The following is a 26,154-nucleotide window of genomic DNA, read 5'->3' on the forward strand; positions in this document are numbered from 1 at the left end:
GTGCAGTGGAGATGAGCCCCAAGCCGAGACACAAGAAGCAGAACCTGTCCTCCATGCTGCTGTCCAAGCTGGCCACCATCGACTCCAAGGACATCCACCAGCACATCGACGTCCAGCACCACAACGAGGAGATCTACGGCGACGTCCACCTCATCCACGCCGACGGCACTAAGGCCGCTGCGGGAAACACCTCCAACTTCGACTCCGTGCACGAGAACGTCGAGCTGATGCTGAAGCAAGGCAAGGCTTTCGTGGTGATCAAGGTCATTGCGGAGCGGATCGTGCCCATCGACTACGAGTTCAACGTGTGGAGGAAGTCGCAAGCCATCGTGACCAGGAACATCGAGATCGACCTCAAAGCCACGGAGCAGAGGCGGCGTCTGTACGAGCACGTGATGGAGACTGGCGGACGGATGCCTTGTACGGTGGAAGGTTCTGGAGGTTATGATGATGACTACGGTGCCGCTACGTATCGCTCGGCGGGGCCTTCTGGTCAGGGCGAGCAAGAGCGTCAGCTGACGTCACGGGAGACCTTGCGGCTGTTCTCCACGATCCTTGACGTGTCAGAAGGGAAAGGAGACGTGGAGGACAGGGAGATGAGGACGCGTCAGGAGATGGGGCGTCTTGGTGGTTCTCGTGAAGCCTCGGCCATGGATCTGCTGTACTGAGCTTCATTCTTTTTTATATTTAGTCAAGTTTTGACTAAATATTTTAACATCGAGGGGGAATCGAAACGAGGGTCGTGGTGTATGTGCGTGTGTGCGTGTGTGTGTGTGTCTGTGTGTGTGTCTGTGTGTGTGTGTGTGTGTGTAGAGCGATTCAGACTAAACTACTGGACCGATCTTTATGAAATTTGACATGAGAGTTCCTGGGTATGAAATCCCCGAACGTTTTTTTCATTTTTTTGATAAATGTCTTTGATGACGTCATATCCGGCTTTTCGTGAAAGTTGAGGCGGCACTGTCACGCCCTCATTTTTCAACCAAATTGGTTGAAATTTTGGTCAAGTACTCTTCGACGAAGCCCGGGGTTCGGTATTGCATTTCAGCTTGGTGGCTTAAAAATTAATTAATGACTTTGGTCATTAAAAATCTGAAAATTGTAAAAAAAAATAAAAATTTATAAAACGATCCAAATTTACGTTTATCTTATTCTCCATCATTTGCTGATTCCAAAAACATATCAATATGTTATATTTGGATTAAAAACAAGCTCTGAAAATTAAATATATAAAAATTATTATCAAATTTTTTTTTTCGAAATCAATTTAAAAACACTTTCATCGTATTCCTTGTCGGTTCCTGATTCCAAAAATATATAGATATGATATGTTTGGATTAAAAACACGCTCAGAAAGTTAAAACGAAGAGAGGTACAGAAAAGCGTGCTATCCTTCTTAGCGCAACGAATACCCCGCTCTTCTTGTCAATTCCACGGGCACTGCCTTTGCCACGGGCGGTGGAGTGACGATGCTACGAGTATACGGTCTTGCTGCGTTCAGTTTCATTCTGTGAGTTCGACAGCTACTTGACTAAATATTGTATTTTCGCCTTACGCGACTTGTTTCATCTTGAAGAAACAATTTGAAGAGAGATAATCTTCAAAACAAGAACAAAAATAGAGAAACCAGATTTGGTGAACTCTTCATCAATATTTCGTCAGCCTGTCGTTGACTTCTTCATGATGGTAATGACAACCAAGGAATAACTGCTTTCATTAATGAGAGTTAATCTTGTATGAGGACTAGTCTGAAAGCTGGAAGTATGTCTTGCTTTTCCAATACATTTGCTATGTTGTCTTTTAAGACTCAGTTTATTTTGCGATATTGGAAAAAGTGTTGCTGTCTCAGGTTTTGAAGATGACTGAATATACACGGATTTCCTGTTCTGATGGCGCTCTGACCAAAGAGTTAAAAGATGTGCCAAGTCAAGTTTTCTCAGACACTGCCTGCATGTGCATAAAAGGAAACATGAACTCGCGCAACTGTGATGATGATGATGATGAGACACTTCAGGCTTCTGGTGCTTACAGCCTGGTCAAATGGAAGAATTGAGCGATCGAGAAGAAGAAATGGAAGAATAATGCTCTTTTCAGGTCCCTGTTTAAGCTATCTAAATGGGAAAATTGGAGTGGCAACCATAAGACCTTACACGTTACCACACACAATTAACTGATTGCCCTGCTGGGACTTTTGCGGGATCCGAGTTACTAAACGTTTCTTCGTGACGAGTGTGCTTTTCTGTATGGTCCTGCGGATCATATCTCAGTCATGTGACGGGGACTGAGGACTCGAGAGCATCCTGGAAATACCTGGAAATAAGTCAGTGTACTCAGTATCCCAAAACCCTGCTTGTTTCTTGTTGTTCATCGTCTGACTTGAAAACAACAGTTTATCTAAATGGTGCTAATCATGAAGTACAAAACTCGAGAACTTTACTCTGTTAAGATAATTAACAGACTCTCTTGCGTGCCTCATGCTTCAAGATAACAAAGAAATATCAGCAATATTTTCACAATAAACGTGAGAAAAATGGCTACTGAGGATGTCTGTTCTGCTTATACGAAATCTTTCGGATAATGTGGTGAGTGTAAGTTCAGACTTTCGACGATGATGAACATTTTCATGGTGACATTTTAGTAAATACAAAATTTCGACAGTGGCGATACTACATGCGAAAACTTTTGTTTCGTGGTGAAACACAAACTTTCGATGGTGATGATACTTCACTCAGATGCTTTTCTTTTGGACGACGGTTACAAGCAATTGTTGAGTCAAAAGATATTTCTGTGAAGTTGACATTTGTTCAAATGTGCAGCCAAACAGAGGTGTACATAGCATTTTCCATAAATGTACCAGTACAGGGTTGACATATAAATATGAATTTCAACCCTGTATGAAGTTACAGCTATTGCTTATGAATGTGCCTGAGCATTTCAATATTGCTTACCAGTAGAAAACAGGTAACAAACTTCATAACTGCACTAGGCCCAAGCCTATATTTAGAAACGATGTACCTCGAACTTGCACTTGCATAAAGTGATATTGAACGGATTCTATACTAAAAAAATGTTACGAGAATATTAGTACATGTATACAAAGGTTAAATGTGTTTTTCTCTGGTTAGTGAGTTACTACCGCTGATGGGGTCCATGTCCACCTGTATACAGGGAATCCCACAGGGTAGAGTTTTTCAATAAAACTTGCAAACCATACTCGAATTTCTAAGAAATATCAAAAAAGATCGTAAAACATCAAATTCTACCGATGTCGCTAAGCATCACGTGACTTTCAGCGATATCAGCGAAACGCTACAGGAACTACAGCCTGTGGTATACCCTGTATACAGGGAATCCACCTACAGGAACTCCACCTACAGGGAATCCCACTCTTTTGGTCGACATTGACCCAATCAGTGTAACTACCCTTTGGCTTTGACCAGCTGGTTCTTGTACTCTCCACTTCATAATTATATTTTAATTTTAATAAAGCATATTCATGTTTTTCACTTTAATAGTTTGATTTTCGATAAAATAATCGAATCTGTCTCAGCTTTTTCTGAAGTTCATGTTTCTTTTAAGGACACGATTTTGTGTAAATACAAACAGAATGGCATTAACAATTTATTTCTTGAAGATTTCTGAAAATACTGCTGATTCCTTAACAGTAATTTTGATTCAAAGCAAAAAATATAAAAGAAAATAAATGTCTGTATGTGCTTTGCTCAGTGTACAGTTAAAAGCTTTCACATTTGTGTTTCATGTTTACTTTGTTCAAAAGTCAAAATCAAAATAACAAAGGGCTTCGCTGAAAAATACAACAGTACTTTGTATTCTTTTGCTGGTATGTTACTGTAAAGCTTGGACTTATGTACCTCATTTTATGATTGTTTGTTTGTTCATTCATGGGCTGAAACTCCCACGGCTTTTACGTGTATGACCGTATTTACCCCGCCATTTAGGCAGCCATACGCCGCTTTCGGAGGAAGCATGCTGGGTATTTTCGTGTTTCTATAACCCACCGAACTCTGACATGGATTACAGGATCTTTTTCGTGCGCACTTGGTCTTGTGCTTGCGTATACACACGGGGGTGTTCGGACACCGAGGAGAGTCTGCACACAAAGTTTGACTCTTGAGAAATAAATCTCTCGCCGAACGTGGGGACGAACTCACGCTGACAGCGGCCAACTGGATACAAATCCAGCGCGCTACCGACTGAGCTACATCCCCGCCTTTAAATGTTTGTTATTTAATTACTTGTTGAATTAATTAACCTGTTGCTGTGTAAAATGTTATTAGTTTGCTTTATAGCTGGTTATATGGTGCAGCTAACTACATGTTATGCTAAGGGGTCCGCCGAAATAAGGGTCCGCTAGATGCAGGTTTTACTGTATCTAACAATGAGAACTTTGCAGTTTTATTATTCATGTATATATTCATAATGACATTTTAATACACATTAACATATGTACAAAGTTGTATTCTGGTGTGTCAATAACTACCAATGTGCTTTCAGTTAGTAAAAGACAGAAATAAACAGGGCAAAGTTAGGAGCCTTAGTTAGACAGAAATTAAATGAGCAAACAGAGTTTGGGCGGCCTCTTCATGTAAAACCAAGTGATTCATCAAGATTTCTACACTGCTTCGTTCAACCCAATCCAGTGAAAGAATTTCAACACACGTATGATGCTATGCTTGCTAGACCAGCCTCAGAAACCGGTCTAACTTGCATCTCATATTTTTGCCCAGCACTCCTACTCCTGATGAGTTTTATTTGCTTTTGCATCTCTAAGAACTATCTCAATGATGCAGCAAAGAACTTCAGTAAGTTTACTCATGTGTGGGTGGAGAAAGCGTCGAGTTGAAATGTAGGCTAGGCTCTGTAGGCTGCATCAATCAATAGCACGTGATTGGTGTGTGACGGGAGCACCTTTATTTACTACAGAATGGGGGAGCATTCGCAGCCCCACTTTTTCTGTCGTTTCATGGAGAATGATACATTCATGTATGTCTAATATTAACTAGGATGACAAAATACTTTTTGCGCCGAGCTTGAAAATGGCATGCCATCATCGTAGCGACACTTGAAAATGCTTTTGTTGTCTGCGTCTCTGTTGCACGACATCTCGCAGCATTGCATATTGATTGAAACTGAAGGAGAAGAAGGAGTGTTTACTTTTTTCATAATGCATGGAAAGAAGCAAGCCCGGTTTACCAAGGAGTCCAAATTCGAAAGGAGAACAACTTTTCTCACCTGTGCGTCAAAATACCTGTGCGGTAGTCATTATTCACAGCATTTTTCAACCCAAAGTGCCTCCCACTTCGTGAGGTGGTGTGGGACACAACCATGTATTAAACAGTAAAGTCACAGTGACATGCTACCTTCTTTTTTTTAGGACACATTTTCTACATTGCTGTGTAACACTGCTTGTCTAGACGAGCTTAAAAGATAATTGAGAGGGTCGCTGAAACACAGTTTAACAATAGCAACTGTTTTACAACGCTCTTCTTTTTTGCAAAACATGTTGTACTTTTGCAATGCCCCATCTTTTTGCTACAAGTGTACCAAATGAAAGTTTATCTTTTCCTGAATTACTGCTGGTTTTGGTGTATGTATCTGTGTATCCTGTTGAGAAATTAAGTTATGAAATTGTTTTAGTTTAACCCCTCTAAAATGACCACATGAGCCACTGCGTATACATGTGTGTATCTTTGTTTGGTTTGGTATGTAGGTGTAATTGTAAAGAAACTTAATACCTTCATGCATCTTTATTCCAAAACTTTCATAAATACGTTTTAAAGACTTCACTTCAAGTGGATATTTCACTGTACAATGAACCTAGAAATTCTGTTCTTATATATGTTAACGTGATATTACTGCAATGCACTCTTTTCTGCAAATTACAGAATCCAAAAAAGCTTTCTAAAAGCACATTTTCATTGTAAATATACTAATGTTAGTGCAACAGTTTCATATTAGTGCAATAATAAAGGTTGTTACATTTATTTAGAGTTTCACATTGTATCACTGTCACTCATTAATTTTGGTCACAAAATAATTATGTTCATATACAGATGCCGCTGACTATTTTGGTGCTTGGAGTAAATACTATTTTCACAAGTTAAAGAAAAAATGTATGTTGTTGTTAAAAGGCATTTCATATGTTCTTTTAACTTCAGCATATATAATGATACAAATAAATAATATATGTCAAAAGCCTGAGAAATGTGTGTTGTCTTCATGTTACAAATGACTTGCTGGTCAACATTTTGTGAATTTTTACATTCTGATGAGCATCTTGCACACACACAGACACGTACATATGAAAGAAAGACAGAGGGAGAGCTCTACCTGTTGCAAATAAACTCCACACAATTAACAGTTTACTATGCACTTTATGATTATCACAATTCAACATGTCTTAAACAATTATTCTACTCAACAGCCATTGCAACTATTATTCCATGCTGGCAAGTTCCCTTTCTCACTTTTTGGCCTCAAATTGTTCCCCCCTTAAATGATTAAAGGTACTGAACTTGTCAAATCCAGGTGCACGGAGCCCCTGGGGCTTTTAGTCATACCTCAGGCAGCTATCCGTTAGAAGAACTACCAAGTTTTATTGACTTGCACCCAAAGAGTCAAGAACTGCAATTTTTTTACGAATTAATTTCGTACTCGGACCTGGCTGGTCTTGACCTATTTTTGGATCTAAATTTAGATCAGGTAGATCACCACACCATGCACAAAAAGACACGTCACTAGCAAACTACGTCATCATGAGTTTGTGTAACAAGAAGAGCAAACGCTCGATCGAGTCACTTTCGCAGTTCTGAATATTATATGAGGCATCAGATGGACAGGAAGAAATTGCTATTCACAACACAATGAGTCACGTTCACATAAAATTTGAGCCCGGTCACTTTTATAGTTTCCGAGAAAAGCCCAACGTTAAGTTGTGTGTTGCCGAACAGAAAAGGCTAGTTATCTTCCTTGTTTTTCTGATAACGTTCGTAAAAGGCTACAGATGTAAATACTTTGATGTAAAGAATAATCCTACAAAGTTTCAATCACATCCGATGAACTTTGTCAAAGATATAAAATGTCTAATTTTTCCTTTGACGCTGACCTGTGACCTTGAAAAAGGTCAAAGGTCAACGAAACCATCGTTAAAGTGTAGAGGTCATTGGAGGTCACGACTAAACAAAATATGAGCCCGATCGCTTTGATAGTTTCCGAGAAAAGTCCAACGTTAAGGTGGTGTCTACGGACGGCCGGCCGGCCGGCCGGCCGGACAGACTAACACTGACCGATTACATAGAGTCACTTTTTCTCAAGTTACTCAAAAACCATATAAATATGTTATATTTGGATTAAAAACAAGCTCTGAAAATTAAAAATATAAAAATTATTATCAAAATTAAATTTTCGAAATCAATTTAAATAGGAATTTCGCAGAAATGTATTTTAAACTACTAGGGATTAACGTCGCCTGTATTTAGGCCCTTAGCTCCCACGGCTGTCGCTACGCTGAGTGAATCAGCAAGTTCACGTGCGCGTGTCGCTGTGAACACAGGCCTGTGCCCACTGCGTCAGTTCGCTGCCAAACTCACGCAAGTGCGCACACAAACAATTTTCTGCTGCTGTCAAGAAACAAGCCTTTTGCCAAGATGGGAGAGGAATTCAACTTCGAAGAGTGGTGTAATTCGAACAGTCTAACAAAAAAGACTTTGCAGGCCTTGCAAAAGGAAGACATTGTGTCTGAACATCTCCTCTCCACGCTGACAGAAGAAGACATGGCCACGCTGGGTGTCACGCTTGGTCAACGCAAGGCTCTCCGCACGGCGATTGGAACATTTCAAAAAGACACGCGTCAAGCCGGCATCGATGACCTTCAGCAAGTTCTTACAGCCGGCGAGGGGGGTGCATCCAGCTCCATCCCCCAGATTACGATGGCAGACATCAGAAACGGAACGGCACTGACGGACGCCGGTAAGCGTTTTGACGAACTTTTTTTACGCGACCCACAGCAAAATCAACCACAAACAGTGTCCACCCCGCACGCCGATCGTTTTGCCCGTTTCGACCCCCGTCTGACACTCACAATCAAAGCGCATAAGAAGAAAACTGCTCACATCACTGACTTTCTCACTGAGAAAACAAAGAAGAGAAGACAATCGCAGAAGAAAGAACTGATAGTTGACACAGAGCAGCGACTGGTTGTCCGCACGGACGATCAGCACCCCTACTCCGGCATTCGTATGGAGGAGTGGGTGGCAGCGAACTGTAGACTAATGAACAACCTTTTGCAGACGGGGGCCTTGCCGCGCCAAGACGTCGAATTCTACCTGGCCCACACCGTCAACGTCATGGAGTATGCCGAACGTTACAGCTGGGAGTCGGTCCTTGACTTCGACCACCAGTATCGTGAGCTGCAGGCGGAGCATAGCTTCCCGTGGGGCACGTACCCGCCCTACATGGAGGCGAAGATGGAGCCCAGAGCACAACGCAGCACCCCAACAGTTTCGCAGCGGCAGGCCGTACCCGAGTGCAAACAGTTTAAGGCACGCGGTTCGTGTTCCTTTGGCAAGGCCTGCAAATATCGCCACAACCAACTCTCCAACGCACCCAGCGACCAGTCACCCCAAACCAACCCCCCAACGATGCGGTCCACGGCTACAGCTTCCGGCGGGCAATTCGGGTCTGAAAAAAACGCTCCCCCGCGCCACTGAGCCAGCCAGTGCGTGAAGCGGGCCTCGTGTACGAAGCCTGGCACCGTCTGCTGCCCGCGGACTACCCCAAAAGAGACTACATCCTGGAAGGCGTCAAAGAAGGCTTCAGCATCGTCGACGTTGACGACATCACCGACAGCGTGTACCAGAAAAACTACAAGTCAGCGACAGAGGGCGCCACCCGTCATAAGGTGGAGAAGCAGATTAAGGTGGAGCTTGAGCACGGACATTATAAGCAGTGTGACAGCAAACCCACCATCGTGTCGGCTCTCGGCGCTATCCCCAAGAAAGACGGTGATAAAGTGCGCATCATCCACGACTGCAGTCGCCCCGTCGGCAGCGCCTTAAATGACTTCGCACACAGCTCGCCGTTCCAGTTCCAGAAGCTTCAAGATGCCGTAGATCTCATCACACCAGGCTGCTATCTCGCTAAACTCGACCTGGCCAGCGCATACAGGTCAGTGCGCATTCACCCCTCGAACTATCCGGCTACAGGCGTAGCCTGGAACTTCGAGGGATCGCCAACAGAGACTTTTATGGTAGACACTCGTCTGCCCTTCGGCGCGCGGCGATCCCCCGAGGTATTCCACGAACTTTCGCAAGCCATCCGCCACATGATGCATGCTCAAGGCCACAAGGGTGTGGTCGCCTACATGGACGATTTCCTGCTGACTGTTGAGACCTCCGAGCTATGTCAAGCCGCGCTGAACGCCCTCATGCGTTTAGTGAGGCAGCTTGGCTTCGCCATCAACTACTCCAAGGTGGAGGGCCCTACCCAGCGTCTAACCTTCCTGGGCATCACGCTGGACACCGTCGCTATGACCATGGAGCTGCCCGACGCCAAGGTGAAGGACCTCACGCAAGATCTGCAGGGCGTCTTCTCCAGCACCAAGGTCTCCAAACGCCAGCTCCAGAGCCTAGCTGGGAAGCTAAACTGGGCTTCTCAGTGCATCTACGGGGGCCGCTTTCACCTTCGGCGGCTCCTCGATCGCATCGCTACGCTGCGCTGCCCGTGGCATCGCTCCAGAGTCACCAAAGAGATGCGCCTCGACATCGACTGGTGGCTTAGGTTCTTGCGAACCTTCAACGGTACCATGCCACTAGTCGACTGCCGACCAGCCACGCCCATCAGCATCGACGCTTGCACGGAGGCGGCGGGGGCGTTCAACCAGGGCGATTGGGTCTACACGCACTGGCAGACCCACTGGCCTCGCGCCGCCTCTTTGCACATCAACTACAAGGAGGTGCTCGCCCTTGAACCGGCGGTCACTCGCTGGTCTCACCTGTGGGCGGGCAAGAAGGTGTTCGTCCACTCCGACAACCAGGCGGCGGTGGCCATCATCAACAAGGGCTCGTGCAGAGACAGCTTCGTCATGCAGTCCTTGCGCAGGGTCTTCTGGGCGTCGGCCACTTACAACTTCCGGCTGAAGGCGGTATACTACCCCGGCGCCAGGAACGTCGTTGCAGACGCAGTCTCCCGCCTTCACGAGTCGGGAGGTCACGAACGCTTACGTAAATTGCTCGTGTCTGGTAACTGAAACTGCTAGTCACCCCCCTTTTTGACAGTCATGTTTTACCTTGTTTTATTTTATTTGTAGATTATTAATTGATGTCTTGGGACTGTCTGTATGGATTACCAAACACTTGAGAAGACAAGACTGTGTTCTACCCAGACGCTGTGCGCATCACCATTAGTTGGTCCAAGGTTATTCAGTTCAAAAATCGCACTTTGACTCTGACTTTCAGGAGGATGCCCTCTGCTCTGCTCTGCCCGGTCGCTGCGATTTTCCAAGCTTTCAGGCCCCCCCCCCCCCCCCCCACGCCCCGCCCGACGGCCCCGCCTTCGTGGCCTCGTCCGGCAACCCCCCCTTCTCCCCCCCTGACCCCCTCGTCCTTCGTGTCAAAAGTTAAGCAGTGCCTGCAGCAGGCAGGTGTTGATCCCAAGCAGTACGCCGGGCACAGTTTCCGCAGAGGGGGTGCTTCCTGGGCTTATCAAGTCGGTCTTCCGATGAGAGACAATTCGCCAGATTGGAGACTGGCGCTCATACGCTTGCCTAGCTAACATTGCCATCCCTGGTGATCGGATTGCTTCCGCAATCGCACAGAGGCAGTGCGCTGTCAAAACGTAAAAGGGACATTTTAATCTGTGACAGCGCACTAAAGGGACTTTAAAGGTAGAGTGAGTGAAGTGGATTTGGTCAATTGGGCCAAGACAGGATTATCCATCCTGCTGTTGTGGAGTATACTATGTTTTGATATTTATGCGCCACTGTGGGATGTTTATTATGCGCGCAGCAAATCCTCAGTGAAAATATGTACATGTCTTTTAATCTCATTTCAAGCGCGACATTTTGCATTATTTTATTATGGTATTTTATTGAAGCATGAATAAAGCTTCCAGTCACCCCCTCATCTTTGAGTGGTCTCCTTTTTGTTTAATAGGAATTTCGCAGAAATGTATTTTAAACTACTAGGGATTAACGTCGCCTGTATTTAGGCCCTTAACTCCCACGGCTGTCGCTACGCTGAGTGAATCAGCAAGTTCACGTGCGCGTGTCGCTGTGAACACAGGCCTGTGCCCACTGCGTCAGTTCGCTGCCAAACTCACGCAAGTGCGCACACAAACAATTTTCCCCTCCCTCCCACCCTTTTGAGCTTAGTGTGACTGGAATGCCTTATCCTTTTTTTTTTTTAATAATTATGAAGAATTAACTGCCTCTGCATGTATTTTTTTTTATATGCTTGTTTGTTGTATGGTGTTGGTTATGCTTATGTTACAAGAAAGAAATAATTATGTGCGTGTGTCTGAGTATTAATTCGTTGTGTGTGGTTGTTGTTTTTCCTTTGGTTTTTTTTAGCGCGTATGTTTGTGTGGGCCAAGACAGGATTATCCATCCTGCTGTTGTGGAGTATACTATGTTTTGATATTTATGCGCCACTGTGGGATGTTTATTATGCGCGCAGCAAATCCTCAGTGAAAATATGTACATGTTTTTCAATCTCATTTCAAGCGCGACATTTTGCATTATTTTATTATGGTATTTTATTGAAGCATGAATAAAGCTTCCAGTCACCCCCTCATCTTTGAGTGGTCTCCTTTTTGTTTAAAACACTTTCATCTTATTCTTTGTCGGTTCCTGATTCCAAAAACATAGATATGATATGTTTGGATTAAAAACACGCTCAGAAAGTTAAAACGAAGAGAGGTACAGAAAAGCGTGCTATCCTTCTCAGCGCAACTACTACCCCGCTCTTCTTGTCAATTTCACTGCCTTTGCCATGAGCGGTGGACTGACGATGCTACGAGTCTTGCTGAAAAATTGCATTGCGTTCAGTTTCATTCTGTGAGTTCGACAGCTACTCGACTAAATGTTGTATTTTCGCCTTACGCGACTTGTTATTTCTTCGGACATCAAGGACAGGTCAAGATGTAGCAGAATATGAATAAACGACAGCCATATGTGTGTGTGTGTCCTTAAAGCCGAATAACGTCGGACACTATTATTAAAGACTGAGATTGTCGATGGAACCAGACGGAGCTTGACACTCCAACACTAACAACCTGTCTCGGAATCAGCATGCAGCCTACAACACTGTACGTTGATACTGTTGCAGAATTTCGGGGAAAATGTTGTGTATACAATTTTGTATTCATGGTATAGCCAGGTTTTGGAAATACGCAAAGAAGAGAATAGTCCACAATTCTATATATGAGGAAGTGAATTAAAGATTATTGTAATAAGTTAGTTTAAAACTTACAACAATATGTTGTTGTAATTTTTAAACAACACTAATGCATGCACTTTCCATTTCTGCACAGTTTTATTAAAACAGTCATTACTTTAGAAAGGGACATAACTCTTGGACTCCGGATATAACATCACCCGCGCGTAAAAGTGACGTTATAACCGATGAACCGGATACAGCGTCACCGCGTATAACGTCGCTCAAATACATCCCCCGAGGGGTGACGTAATATCCGGAGTCGACTGTATCAGGGATGTTCCTACAAATTCATACAGGTATACAGGACAAATGTCCTCTAGCTCTTCAACATCAATAGGACATTTGAACGCTTTTATAAACGTCAATGGACATCATAATTTTGTGCAAAACACATTCCATGGAATGGCTCCAAAATCATACGCTCAAGGAAAAGCTTAATATTTTCCCACACACACACACACACACACACACACACACAGTCATATACAAAGAATATATGTGCTTAGATTGTTTTATAATCTAGTTTGAAACTCTAGGGGTTTGTTTTTTTGGGTTTTTTGTGTGTGGCATATTTCAGTGAGCTTTGTCAAAATGTAATACGTAAGAGCGCTGAAGTTTTGTATAGAAAGGAAAAGTTAACGAATATTGCGCTGTTTGAAGGAATGGAGTTCTTTTCGCCTAAAGAATTCCTGTGATTAACTAAGTTGTGAAGGGCAGTTGACCGTTCTACCTGGGGAGGGGTTGCATTATGTTGGTGGTATATATATATATCTATATAGATATTGGATGATATATAGATATATATATATATATATATATGTTACAGTAAATTCATCAAACCAGTAAATTTGTAAATTTCCTGAAATTTTCAGTAAATTTGTAAAGTTACTATTTCACTCAGTAAATTTACAAAATTACTGAAAAATTCAGGAAATTTACAAATTTACTGAGTTTGACACCCAGGAAATTTACAAATTTACTGAAACATTGTAAGCCTTATGCCATACACACACACACACAACACACACACACACACACACACACATTTTTTGACGGGAGAGAAGAATTTATTCACAAAACATCATTGTATTGAATTAAAAGAACAGACCATTGGCACACTCATTCCATAAAAAAAATCATTTGTTGCGGCAAGTGAGGCTTCCATGGCATTTTGAATTGCATTTTAGTTTTGCTTTGTAGCAGGAACATTTGTTCGTTTGGCACTTTCTCGGCCCACCAGCACAATTGCATTTGGTAAAACCTTGGCCCCCTGATGCTGACTCTGCTATAATAGCAGAGCAAAGAGATACGTGTTTGTCAAGATTCACACCTCTCATGGAGAGCAGTCTTTGAGGGCACAAATCAAATTGGTTTCGTGAATACCGCACTTTTAAAACCCCGGCCTTCACTGCTACAGTATAAATGTCAGTTGAAATGTCTCTGTTTAAAATGACACCTAAAATATTTCTGGCATCACCTCTGCCACGATCGACCATTGGCATGGGCACTGCCACATCGTCTCCCACTTCACCGCATTTGAAGTCCACTCACTTCTTTTTACCATTCTCTCTGCCTGAGATGCCGGAGAATGCTTCTTTTCGAGCCCTTGTAACCCTCTCAACATGCGCAGTCAACATTGATGCATCGGAGGTTTAAAGTGGATCAGCTGTTGTGGTGGTTGGGTCAGCTGAAATAAGGGTGGCGTCAGCAGAGGCAGACGGTTCAGCTGAAGTCAGGGTGGTGTCAGTTGACAAGGCAGACGGTTCAGCTGAAGTCAGGGTGGCGTCAGCAGAGGCAGACGGTTCAGCTGAAGTCAAGTTTGCGTCAGCTGTAGAGTTGTCTGCAACAACTGATGATGCAGCTCTGGAAGCTGGCTGAGGCAAATCCAGTCTTGCCAAATCATCCTCTGACTCAAGATTGTCCAGGATTTCTCGTGGCGGGGTAGATGTCAGTCCGACGCGAGCTTCGTTTCCAAACAAGGCCGAGTATGGTGATCGCTTTATTCCTGAATGGTAGGCAGAATTCTTGTGGAATTGAACGAATTTGATACCTGCGACCCAGTCTTGGCTATTGTTGTCTGCGAGCCAAGCAACAAGCATGTCTTTAATGTCACAATTTGCCCGCTCAACTGATCCTTGGCTTTGGGGGTAACGGGGCTTGCCATGGACCATCTTTAATGAAGGCCAGAACTCCGTCAGTTCTGAAATAACATTTGCCGTGAACTCGGTTCCATTATCACTTTGCAGTATGACTGGAGCGCCAAGCAAAAAAGAAAAATATCCAAAAGCTGGCTGGCAACTTCTGTTGGGCGTTTGCTTCTGATGGCGCGCAAGACACAGAATTTTGTTAGATGATCTTGGTAGACCATAATCCATTTGTAGCCGTTGCAACTCATTGACTGCATGTCGACTAAATCCACCTGACCTCGACAAGAAAAGTCTTTGGTGAGTATTGGCCGAACGACTACGCCTGTTGTTTTGGGTCTCGTTCTCTTCTTTTGGCATTCCAGGCACAGGGACTTGAATAGTTCAATGGCTTGCACGCTGATGTTGGCATATTTTTTCTTGATCTCCTTCATCATGCGGTCCTGACCTCCATGCCCAATCGCGATGACGATGTGTGAAGCTCGGAGGACGTCGAATGTTTCTTCAATTGTAACGAAGTACATCGGGGTTTCCTCTGCATGCTCTCTTTTCTTGATAAGTTTTTCGACCGGTCCACACTGAAGAACTTCATACCTGTGACAACAGAAAACAAAAGTACACTCAAATGGAGAAAGAATTAGAATAACTGACACAAACAGAGAAAGATGAACACACATACACACACACAGCTGCAGTTACACACACACACATACACACAGAGGGAGAGGGAGAGAGAGACAGACACAGACAGAGATAGACAGATTGGAGAAAGAATTAGAATAACTGACACAAACAGAGAAAGATGAACACACACACACAGCTGCAGTTACACACACACATACACACAGAGGGAGAGGGAGAGAGAGACAGACACAGACAGAGATAGACAGAATGGAGAGAGAATTAGAATAACTGACACAAACAGAGATAAAGAGAAGGTGGAGGGGTGTTAGAGAGCACACACACAAACACACGCACGCAAGAAAATAAAATGGTACTTACTTTCTCAGAATATGATAGTCATGTTGATTTTTTGACTCTTTGGACACAGCTGCAGTTTTCACGTCTTGTACTTGTAGCATCTTTGAGTATTCTGCCTTTCCAAACAAATTATAGCATTTGCCTGCATATTTAATTTTGAAAAGTTCCTCTGTGAATCGATTTTCCATGTTGCTTGGGCTAGCCATCCTTGTCTTCCTTGGCAGCTCAGTGTGGACTAAACTATTAAGTTGGTGAATTTACTTGTCACCGCATGTACTGAGCAGAACTCACACTGAACTCGCACAAGCTGTCAAATCTTCACAAGTCTTGTTCAGCTCACATTTACTGAAACTGTACTGAGCAGAACTCACACTGAACTCGCACAAGCTGTCAAATCTTCACAAGTCTTGTTCAGCTCACATTTACTGAAATTGTCCTTCACCATCCAGTAGATTTGTCAAAAATGAATCCCCAAATTTCAGTAAATTTGTAAATTTCCTGAATTTTTCAGTAAATTTGTAAATTTACTGAGTGAAATAGTAACTTTACAAATTTACTGAAAATTACAGTAAATTTACAAATTGACTGGTTTGATGAATTTACTGTAACATATATACGACTTGTGTCTGTGTGTGTGTCTGTGTGTGTGTCTGTGTATTTGTGTATTCGCCATGCACGGCCAAAGTTCTCGATGGATCTGCTTCAAATTTGGTGGGCATATTCAGGTAGACCCGGGACACGACACAACCTGGTCGATATTTCAACACGTGCTCTCAGCGCGCAGCGCTGAACCGATTTTGGTTCAACCTCAGCTATTTTGGTTCCACCTCAGCTACCCGTGCCCCCATACCGACACACCAAAGCCAAAGTTTTCGGTGGATCTTTATCAAATTTGGACACCGTATTCAGCTACACCCCGGACACAATATCATCGATGAGATATTTCAACACGTGCTCTCAGCGCGCAGCGCTGAACTGATTTTGGTTTTTGTGTTCATTTCACCATTATAAGTAACTCTTCCTTATCTTCTCCAGTGTTTGGCGTTTATCTCCCTTCCTTCGTGTGGCTTTCCCGTTCAGTTGTAAGTTACTATTACTATTTTTAGAATGTCACTGCGCTGTCCACTGCGCTGTCCACAACGCTTCCCTTGCACCCGTAAGTTGTTCTTACTGTCAAAGTGAAAAGGTCGAATCAATTTATAGCCACGCGAAAAATAGACTCTCACCTATCTCTATATATTTATAGATACAGATATGCATATATATATACGGCTTCTCTGTGTGTGTGTGTGTGTGTGGGCAAAAACCTGTGTATTGTAGAGTTCTGTTTGTGATGGGGTCTAGCGGCTTTTGTCTGTCTGTATGTTCTGGCATTTGAGAAGCCACAACAGATAATATAGGGCTAAGAAATAAGCTCTAAAATTCTCAATCCCGTTTGACAGGACTTCGCCTGCAGAGGTGATTGTGATGAACCGCTACGCTGTCTGTCTCTGTCTCGCGATTCACCCCGGCGAAGCCGGGTATTCCTCTAGTATATCTATATATCATCCAATTTCAGTAAAACTTTGGTCACAAATTAAATCATACATTCAATGTTAAGGAACAATAAACATAGTGTGCAGAAATTGGTTTATTGATTTATGGCACACAGCTCCACAGTACGGCACGGTTGGCCTAGTGGTAAGGCGTCCGCCCCGTGATCGGGAGGTCGTGGGTTCGAACCCCGGCCGGGTCATACCTAAGACTTTAAAATTGGCAATCTAGTGGCTGCTCCGCCTGGCGTCTGGCATTATGGGGTTAGTGCTAGGACTGGTTGCATGGTCTGGGCCGGTGTCAGAATAATGTGACTGGGTGAGACATGAAGCCTGTACTGCGACTTCTGTCTTGAATGTGGCGCACGTTATATGTCAAAGCAGCACTGCCCTGATATGGCCCTTCGTGGTCGGCTGGGCGTTAAGCAAACAAACAAACAAATAAAAGCTCCACAGTGTGGTAGGTTTTTTTTTAGAAATTCAAACACAATGAACGTCAGAATGTTTTGAAACATGTCAACACTGTATCTATATATAATACTTCAAAAAACATCACAGGAAAACGCAAACTTTTTTTACGCGTCAAAATGAGAATGTCAAAATTTACACATCAACTGGGTAGAAATACGATATTGGCACTAATTACGACAACAAATTCAAAATGTTAGACAATATTGAGGCATTTCTGTATTAAAATAACACATTATGGAATGGAAAATAGATTTTTTGTCAAAATCCCAGGTAGTACTGCCACCTTAAAGTTGATTTGAAAAAAACTAATTTTTTTTTTTAAATATTATCTTTTTTGTTTTTGATTTTTGTTGTTACATTTAGTCAAGTTTTGACTAAATATTTTAACGTAGAGGGGGGAATCGAGACGAGGGTCGTGGTGTATGTGCGTGTGTGTGTGTGTGTGTGTGTGTGTGTGTGTGTGTGTCTGTCTGTCTGTCTGTGTGTGTGTGTAGAGCGATTCAGACTAAACTACTGGACCGATCTTTATGAAATTTGACATGAGAGTTCCTGGGTATGAAATCCCCGAACGTTTTTTTCATTTTTTTGATAAATGTCTTTGATGACGTCATATCCGGCTTTTCGTGAAAGTTGAGGCGGCACTGTCACGCCCTCATTTTTCAACCAAATTGGTTCAAATTTTGGTCAAGTAATCTTCGACGAAGCCCGGGGTTCGGTATTGCATTTTAGCTTGGTGGCTTAAAAATTAATTAATGACTTTGGTCATTAAAAATCGGAAAATTGTAAAAAAAAATAAAAATTTATAAAACGCTCCAAATTTACGTTTATCTTATTCTCCATCATTTGCTGATTCCAAAAACATATAAATATGTTATATTCGGATTAAAAACAAGCTCTGAAAATTAAATATATAAAAATTATTATCAAAATTAAATTGTCCAAATCAATTTAAAAACACTTTCATCTTATTCCTTGTCGGTTCCTGATTCCAAAAACATATAGATATGATATGTTTGGATTAAAAACACGCTCAGAAAGTTAAAACAAAGAGAGGTACAGAAAAGCGTGCTATCCTTCTTAGCGCAACTACTACCCCGCTCTTCTTGTCAATTTCACTGCCTTTGCCATGAGCGGTGGCCTGACGATGCTACGAGTAAAATGGCATTGCGTTCAGTTTCATTCTGTGAGTTCGACAGCTACTTGACTAAATATTGTATTTTCGCCTTACGCGACTTGTTTGTTTTTGATTTTTGTTGTTACATTTAGTCAAGTTTTGACTAAATATTTTAACGTAGAGGGGGGAATCGAGACGAGGGTCGTGGTGTATGTGCGTGTGTGTGTGTGTGTGTGTATGTGTGTGTGTGTAGAGCGATTCAGACTAAACTACTGGACCGATCTTTATGAAATTTGACATGAGAGTTCCTGGGTATAAAATCCCCGAACGTTTTTTTCATTTTTTTGATAAATGTCTTTGATGACGTCATATCCGGCTTTTCGTTAAAGTTGAGGCGGCACTGTCACGCCCTCATTTTTCAACCAAATTGGTTGAAATTTTGGTCAAGTAATGTTCGACGAAGCCCGGACTTCGGTATTGCATTTCAGCTTGGTGGCTTAAAAATTAATTAATGACTTTGGTCATTAAAAATCTGAAAATTGTTAAAAAAAATAAAAATGTATAAAACGATTCAAATTTACGTTCATCTTATTCTCCATCATTTTCTGATTCCAAAAACATATAAATATGTTATATTTGGATTAAAAACACGCTCTGAAAATTAAATATATAAAAATTATTATCAAAATTCAATTGTCGAAATCAATTTAAAAACACTTTCATCTTATTCCTTGTCGGTTCCTGATTCCAAAAACATATAGATATGATATGTTTGGATTAAAAACACGCTCAGAAAGTTAAAACAAAGAGAGGTACAGAAAAGCGTGCTATCCTTCTTAGCGCAACTACTACCCCGCTCTTCTTGTCAATTTCACTGCCTTTGCCATGAGCGGTGGACTGACGATGCTACGAGTTTACGGTCTTGCTGAAAAATGGCATTGCGTTCAGTTTCATTCTGTGTGTTCGACAGCTACTTGACTAAATGTTGTGTTTTCGCCTTACGCGACTTGTTTTTACATTTAGTCAAGTTATGACTAAATGTTTTAACATCGAGGTGGGAATCGAGACGAGGGTCGTGGTGTATGTGCGTGTGTGTGTCTGTGTGTGTGTGTAGAGCGATTCAGACTAAACTACTGGACCGATCTTTATGAAATTTGACATGAGAGTTCCTGGGTATGAAATCCCCGAACGTTTTTTTCATTTTTTTGATAAATGTCTTTGATGACGTCATATCCGGCTTTTCGTGAAAGTTGAGGCGGCACTGTCACGCCCTCATTTTTCAACCAAATTGATTGAAATTTTGGTCAAGCAATCTTCGACGAAGCCCGGACTTCGGTATTGCATTTCAGCTTGGTGGCTCAAAAATTAATTAATGACTTTGGTCATTAAAAATCGGAAAATTGTAAAAAAAAAATACAAATTTATAAAACGATCCAAATTTACGTTCATCTTATTCTCCATCATTTTTTGATTCCAAAAACATATAAATATGTTATATTTGGATTAAAATCAAGCTCTGAAAATTAAATATATAAAAATTATTATCAAAATTCAATTGTCGAAATCAATTTAAAAACACTTTCATCTTATTCCTTGTCGGTTCCCGATTCCAAAAACATATAGATATGATATGTTTGGATTAAAAACACGCTCAGAAAGTTAAAACGAAGAGAGGTACAGAAAAGCGTGCTATCCTTCTTAGCGCAACGACTACCCCGCTCTTCTTGTCAATTTCACTGCCTTTGCCATGAGCGGTGGACTGACGATGCTACGAGTTTACGGTCTTGCTGAAAAATGGCATTGCGTTCAGTTTCATTCTGTGAGTTCGACAGCTACTTGACTAAATGTTGTATTTTCGCCTTACGCGACTTGTTTGTTTTTTTGTTGAAAGAAACTTCTTGAGGTGTGACTCTAAACACATGCCCCCCCCCCCCCCCCCCCAAAAAAAAAAAAAAAAAAACCCAAGGTTTTTGAAAAAAAAAAATTTGTTTAAATTAATAAAATTTGATTTTGGCAACTGTCTCTTTGTGACTGACACTGGGCAATTATCCCCCCCTCATGTTGCAATTTTCCAGAGAATGTAAATGTGAGAACATTTTTGTTTCTGACTACACATACCATGTCATGAGACAATTTGATGTCAAATCATTGTACCCTTTTCGAGACAACGGAACTCATGTTCTATGCTTCTTATGGAGCCAGACCCTGTGGTCTAGTGTGTGTGCTGTGGTTTGGTGTGTGTGCCGGTGTGAGTCCGTCTGTGAGGCCCGGATCGAGAGCGCGTGTGTGTTTGTCAGAGAGCCGCGGTGTATGTGTCTGTGTATGCTGGTCAGTGTGTATATATATATGTGTGTGTGTGTGTGTCACAGTGTGTGTGTGTGTGTGTGTCACTGTGTGTATGATGTGCGTGTGTGTCGCGTGTCAGTGCCGCGTGTGTGTGTGTGTGTAGTGTGCGGCACGGTGACTCATCCAACGGCTTGGCGATAGTTTTTGGTGCCGCGGCAACCTTACTGGCAAGCTAGCACCTCAGGTTTGAGGATCAAGGGGAATAAGACAGAACCAGAAACGTTATATATGTCCGGCCAAGGAAGAGTTTTACTTCTTAATTGTGTTGGTGGTGCATGTTGTTTGCTTGCCGTTATAAAATGGAAGAAGGGAAGCAACCTCTGTAATAAGTCGGTGCCGGTCAGGGGAAGTAATTTGGAAAGATTTCTGGTGAAAAAAGAAAATACAAGCATTAGCAATAACATGCAGCATTTAAGCAACCAGCAGATTCCTGTGTGTACAAAGACTTTTTACCTCACACTTTTCTTACGATCTGTTTATTATCCTTGCTCCTCTCTACAGTCGCACTCCGATCCATATTTTTTAGTTTAACGCTCCTCGACTTCCGTCCGCATGCAAGAACGTAAACAAAAACTTTGCGTCGGTGGTTGCACGAAAAAGTGGCGCGTTATCTCCCTGACGATCCGATGGAGATAAAAACCTGGTCCGATAAGAGCTGCTCCTTGGTCATCATCTAGCTCTGATGTCAAAAGGTTAATCACCGGCGGTAATTACAAGTTGTGGAAACTTTCGAAGGAGGAGCGACAAAAAAGTTTGACCAAGGGGGCGTGTTTTCCTTCAGGCATCCAGAACCAGAGTCAGGTGAATGATTGGAATACATTTCTGTAACGATCATTCCCGATCAAAACAATCTCTCTCTCTCTCTCTCTCTCTCTCTCTCTCTCTCTCTCTCTCTCTCTCTCTCTCTCTCTCTCTCTCTCTCTCTCTCTCTCTCTCTCTCTCTCTCTCTCTCTCAATCTAGCCATGTTTGCATGAAAATAACATGCGCAGATCGAGTCCATCTACCTAGAACACTGTTTGAATATGTGTTTATAAATCTTGTATTTTATAAAGTGACATAAGTGCATGGCTATATACTTATGCAACTGCAAGAAGCCAACATTCTAACAGATTGATCTTGAAATGTACCTTCTCGTATGCAGAGAAAAAAAGAATTGCCTGAAGCAACAAACATTTATCCCATGATTTAGGCGGCTCTGAAAAAGTTGGTCAACTTGCAAGTGGAGTTTTTTTCATTCTGGACGGATGTGTATTGACATTGACAGTCGCAGAAACGTCTACACTTTTTTCCAATTGCTGCAAACTTTTAAGTTTTATTTTGTTCTGGCAGAGCTGCCACGCGTGTTCAGAGTGGGAGGAAAGGGACATTATGGACCACCTTAAACTTCTGAAAAGTGCCCAACCTTTGCCATTTTTCACACACACACACTTGTAAACACACACACACACACGTGTACACACACACACAACATAAAAAATCCTAGCAACATCAAATCCTAGGTTGTAAACCCATGTAAGATTTCTTTTTGTCATGTTTCATGCTAATAGTAATGTACTGAAATTCAGGATGGCAATGGATGACCTTCACAAGATGCAGGATGACCTTGAGAGAGTGATAGAGAAAGACGACACCAGCAGCACGGTCACAGGCAGCGACTGCGAAGAGACGCTCAAACATGGCCCCCTCACTCTGCGTCAGAAACTGGATGTTATCATCCATTCACATAAATTCCAGGTACAGCAGTGCTCCCCTTGTATTACCTAGTCAAAACTGTAGTTATAACTTATATCTGTCATTCTGTGACATCAAGGAATTGTATCAAGCAGGGATCATGTTTAACTCGATAAATTTTAAAGTGTTCCTATATATATATGCAAAGGGATCTTTGTCGAACTGACATTGGTATACAGTGGAACCCCCCTTTTAAGACCTCCCAAAACTTCAGAAAATTGGGCCTTAAAAAGGAGAGAGTCTTAAAATGGGGGTAATTTTACAGAGGTTTAAAGAACAGAAAGTCTGAGAAAACAAGGTCTTGAAAAGGAAGGAGTCTTAAATAGACCCTATCGGTATTCCAAGCTCTCGTAATCTCTCGCAAACTTCAGAGCATAGCAAAGCATGCGGTACAGTGATCTCGTGCGAGCTGCACAAGCCAAGGTTCGAAATTCTCGCGATGTTCAAAGCATAACAAAGAGCGTGTCTCGCGAGAGCTGCTCAGATACCGAAAAGGTCTATTGGGGGGTCTTAATAGGGGGTTTCACTGTAGCAGAAATTAACTTAGGCACATGATTTTAGTTTGCAGTTTGCAATAGCATCAGCTTTCTATGACTATCAGTATTGCAAACAGATCTTCATTTTTGTTTCAATCTTAAGAGGGTCGCTTGACAGGCAAGAACATGTTGAAACTTCTATATAATGGGAGGACAAATCGGCCAAAACTTTTTACATGGTGGTGAAAAGGTGATGCCAAGGACTGCCGTCACTTCTGAAAATTGACGACATTTGTATGCCAGGCCATTTTCGCACATTTGCTGAAGAAAATGTATCCTAGCAACATCCTGAATCTCTTATTTTGCTTTGCAGGTGGCAATCGTGGTGCTGGTTATCCTGGATGTTCTGCTTGTGCTGGCGGAGCTGCTGTTTGACCTTGAGATTGTTCACCTTAAGGGCGAGCACATGAAGATAGTTCCGGAGGTGTTACATTACTGCAGCCTCAGCATTCTCTCTCTCTTCATCGTTGAAATTTTTGTGAGAATTTTCGTCATGCGCTTGGCGTTTTTCAAGCACAAGTTAGAGGTAAGAACTGAATTAGGGTTGGCAGAGCAATATAGTGTGTGTGTGTGTGGCTGTTGTACATTATTAAATTTTAGATGAAAACGGTGATGTACATAAAAGTTAGCTATATCGTGCAAGTGGGAGTTGCTGCCCTTGGAAGAAGAAGAAAAGATGCATTGACAACTAGTTTTAACTTTAAGTCAGTTTAAAATGTGAAACTGCAAATGTTCAAACTGAAAAGTATATTGTTAGTCTTATTTAATTATAAAAATCACGTTTAAGTAATTGAAAATCGGCATAGATTTCCACAGGCCGGTTCAGACTTTCATTTCAGAGGATTTTCTTCTCTGAAAGAAACTGACCCTACTTAGAAACTTGGATGGAATGAAGTGTTTGGATAAACAGTGTAAAAATCTCAATGAAGAGTATTAAGTCTAAAAGGATTTATGAAAAAGACAGCCAGAACCAGGTCTTGCTGACTTTAAGTTGTGGTTTTTTTGCATGAGCTTACATAACAGGACCTATTTTGGACAGCAATTAATATGACTAAAATGTGTAGGGCACCCCAAAAGTGTAATGTTTTTATGAAAACTTATGCAATCAATGATGCCTGACAGTATTATGTTTAACAATCCTATCTCATGTCTTTAAGTAGATCTTTAACCTGCTTAAGCCACTGTTTATTGTGTGTGTATGTGCAGTTATTTGACGCGCTGGTTGTGATCGTATCCTTCGTACTGGACATCATTTTCCGAGACAGAGAGGATGCGGCCAGTGGCGTGGGTTTGCTGGTCATCCTGCGATTGTGGCGAGTCACCAGAATTCTTAATGGTAAGCTGCATCTTCTGTTCTTTTTTGTATCCCCCCCCCCCCCCCCATACTAATTTTGTTTTGATTAGTTTTATTTCAGATTAGCACTGTATTTATACACAAACCTTGTTAAACATTTCATGTGATACTGGCACGTTAAGGTTATGGGGGCCCGGTATAGCTCAGTTGATGGAGCACTGGTCTTGTGATCCTAGGGTCACTAGTTCGAATCCGGACCGGGGCGGACATGGGTCAACTTAATGTGCAGACTCAGAGACGGTATCCATGTTTAACCCCCGTGTCACCACTGTGGCACGTAAAAGACCTTGGTCATTCTGCCATAAGTGCAGGTGGTCCATAGACCTAAACACGCACACACCTGGGTAGCGCGACTCTGTTGCTGCTAGCTTTCCACTGGGAAGAAGCGACCCGAATTTCCCAGCAATGGGACGATAAAGTTATGAAAATGAAATATGAAATGTTTACTCCTGTGTTTCAGGCATCATCCTGTCTATCAAGCGACAAGCAGAGAAAAAGATAGAGCGAGAGAAACACATGAGGGAGGCGGGCGAGCAAGAACTCGCAAAGTTTCGCTCCTACTGCACGTCTCTGGAAGGCGAGATCGACTACCTCCAGCGTCTCCTGAAGCAGCATGGAATTCAGTACACTGAGAAAGTTCAGAAGCGGCCGCAGAGCCGTCAGATCAGCGTGGAAGTGGAAGTGAACCACAAAATGGTGGAACAGAACGGTGCCGCCGGAGATTCACCAAAACCAACTGCTCCCACGCCGATAGAGATGGAAGAGAAAGGAAAATCGGAGATGATCAATGAGGATGAGATCACTGTTGTTCCCTCTTGATAGTGTGATTGAGTGGAAATGTTGAGTGTGTCGGGGGTGGGAGGGAAGGGGGGGGGTGCGGGGGATGTGTGAAATGAAGGGTACCCATAGTTGGGGCTCGGGGAGAGGGTGTCGCTTGGGAGATGAATTTATGCTACTTTTTGATGAGCATGCATGCAAGCAAGTTGATAGTTTGAAGTATTAAGTATGATAAGTCCTGGGTGGTGATATTAAGGGAGAGTGTCAGTACAGTGGTACATCTGTATAACGACTTTGAAAATGTAACCGAAATTCGGTCGTGTGTGAATGAGAGAGAGTGTGTGTGTGTGGTGTGTGTGTGTGTGTGAGAGAGAGAGACTTAAGCTGGGATCGAGTTGGGCTGTGTCTGCACATGTGTGTACCATGACTGAAAGCATTATGCATTATACTCCTAATTACATTGACATGCAGGTTTACCTTACAGAAGACTTATCACTGGTATTAGGAGGTCTTGTTGTTGTTGTTTTGTTTTTTGTGTGTGTTGTTTTTGACTCACATGCGAAGCAAAAGTGAGTCTATGTACTCACCCGAGTCGTCCGTCCGTCCGTCCGGAAAACTTTAACGTTGGATATTTCTTGGACACTATTCAGTCTATCAGTACCAAATTTGGCAAGATGGTGTATGATGACAAGGCCCCAAAAAACATACATAG

The 26,154-nt window shown here is 42.5% G+C and overlaps 2 protein-coding genes and 1 long non-coding RNA gene across 3 annotated transcripts in view; all 3 read left to right on the plus strand.

Moving 5' to 3' along the window:
* The window catches only part of LOC138975497 (uncharacterized), a 31,707-nt gene extending 31,030 nt beyond the window's left edge, over positions 1–677 (plus strand). Inside the window, exon 2 of the mRNA XM_070348201.1 lies at positions 7–677. Within this exon, the coding sequence (XP_070204302.1) occupies positions 7–668 (662 nt within the window). The 3' untranslated portion in view covers positions 669–677. The remainder of the gene's footprint in view (positions 1–6) is intronic.
* An 889-nt stretch (positions 678–1,566) lies between these two features.
* LOC138975504 (uncharacterized) lies at positions 1,567–6,226 on the plus strand. The gene is made up of 2 exons (XR_011458662.1): positions 1,567–4,091; positions 4,124–6,226. It is a non-coding gene; the product is annotated as an uncharacterized lncRNA (long non-coding RNA).
* Positions 6,227–21,539: 15,313 nt separating this feature from the next.
* Positions 21,540–25,523, plus strand: LOC138975496 (voltage-gated hydrogen channel 1-like). Its single transcript, XM_070348200.1, has 5 exons — positions 21,540–21,844; positions 22,610–22,778; positions 23,625–23,837; positions 24,518–24,647; positions 25,126–25,523. The coding sequence occupies exons 2-5, from the start codon at positions 22,611–22,613 to the stop codon at positions 25,482–25,484; spliced, it is 870 nt and encodes a 289-aa protein (XP_070204301.1). The 5' UTR covers positions 21,540–21,844; position 22,610; the 3' UTR covers positions 25,485–25,523.
* Positions 25,524–26,154: the final 631 nt, after the last annotated feature.

This window comes from Littorina saxatilis, linkage group LG9, assembly GCF_037325665.1.
Source record: "Littorina saxatilis isolate snail1 linkage group LG9, US_GU_Lsax_2.0, whole genome shotgun sequence".
Lineage (NCBI taxonomy): Eukaryota > Metazoa > Mollusca > Gastropoda > Littorinimorpha > Littorinidae > Littorina > Littorina saxatilis.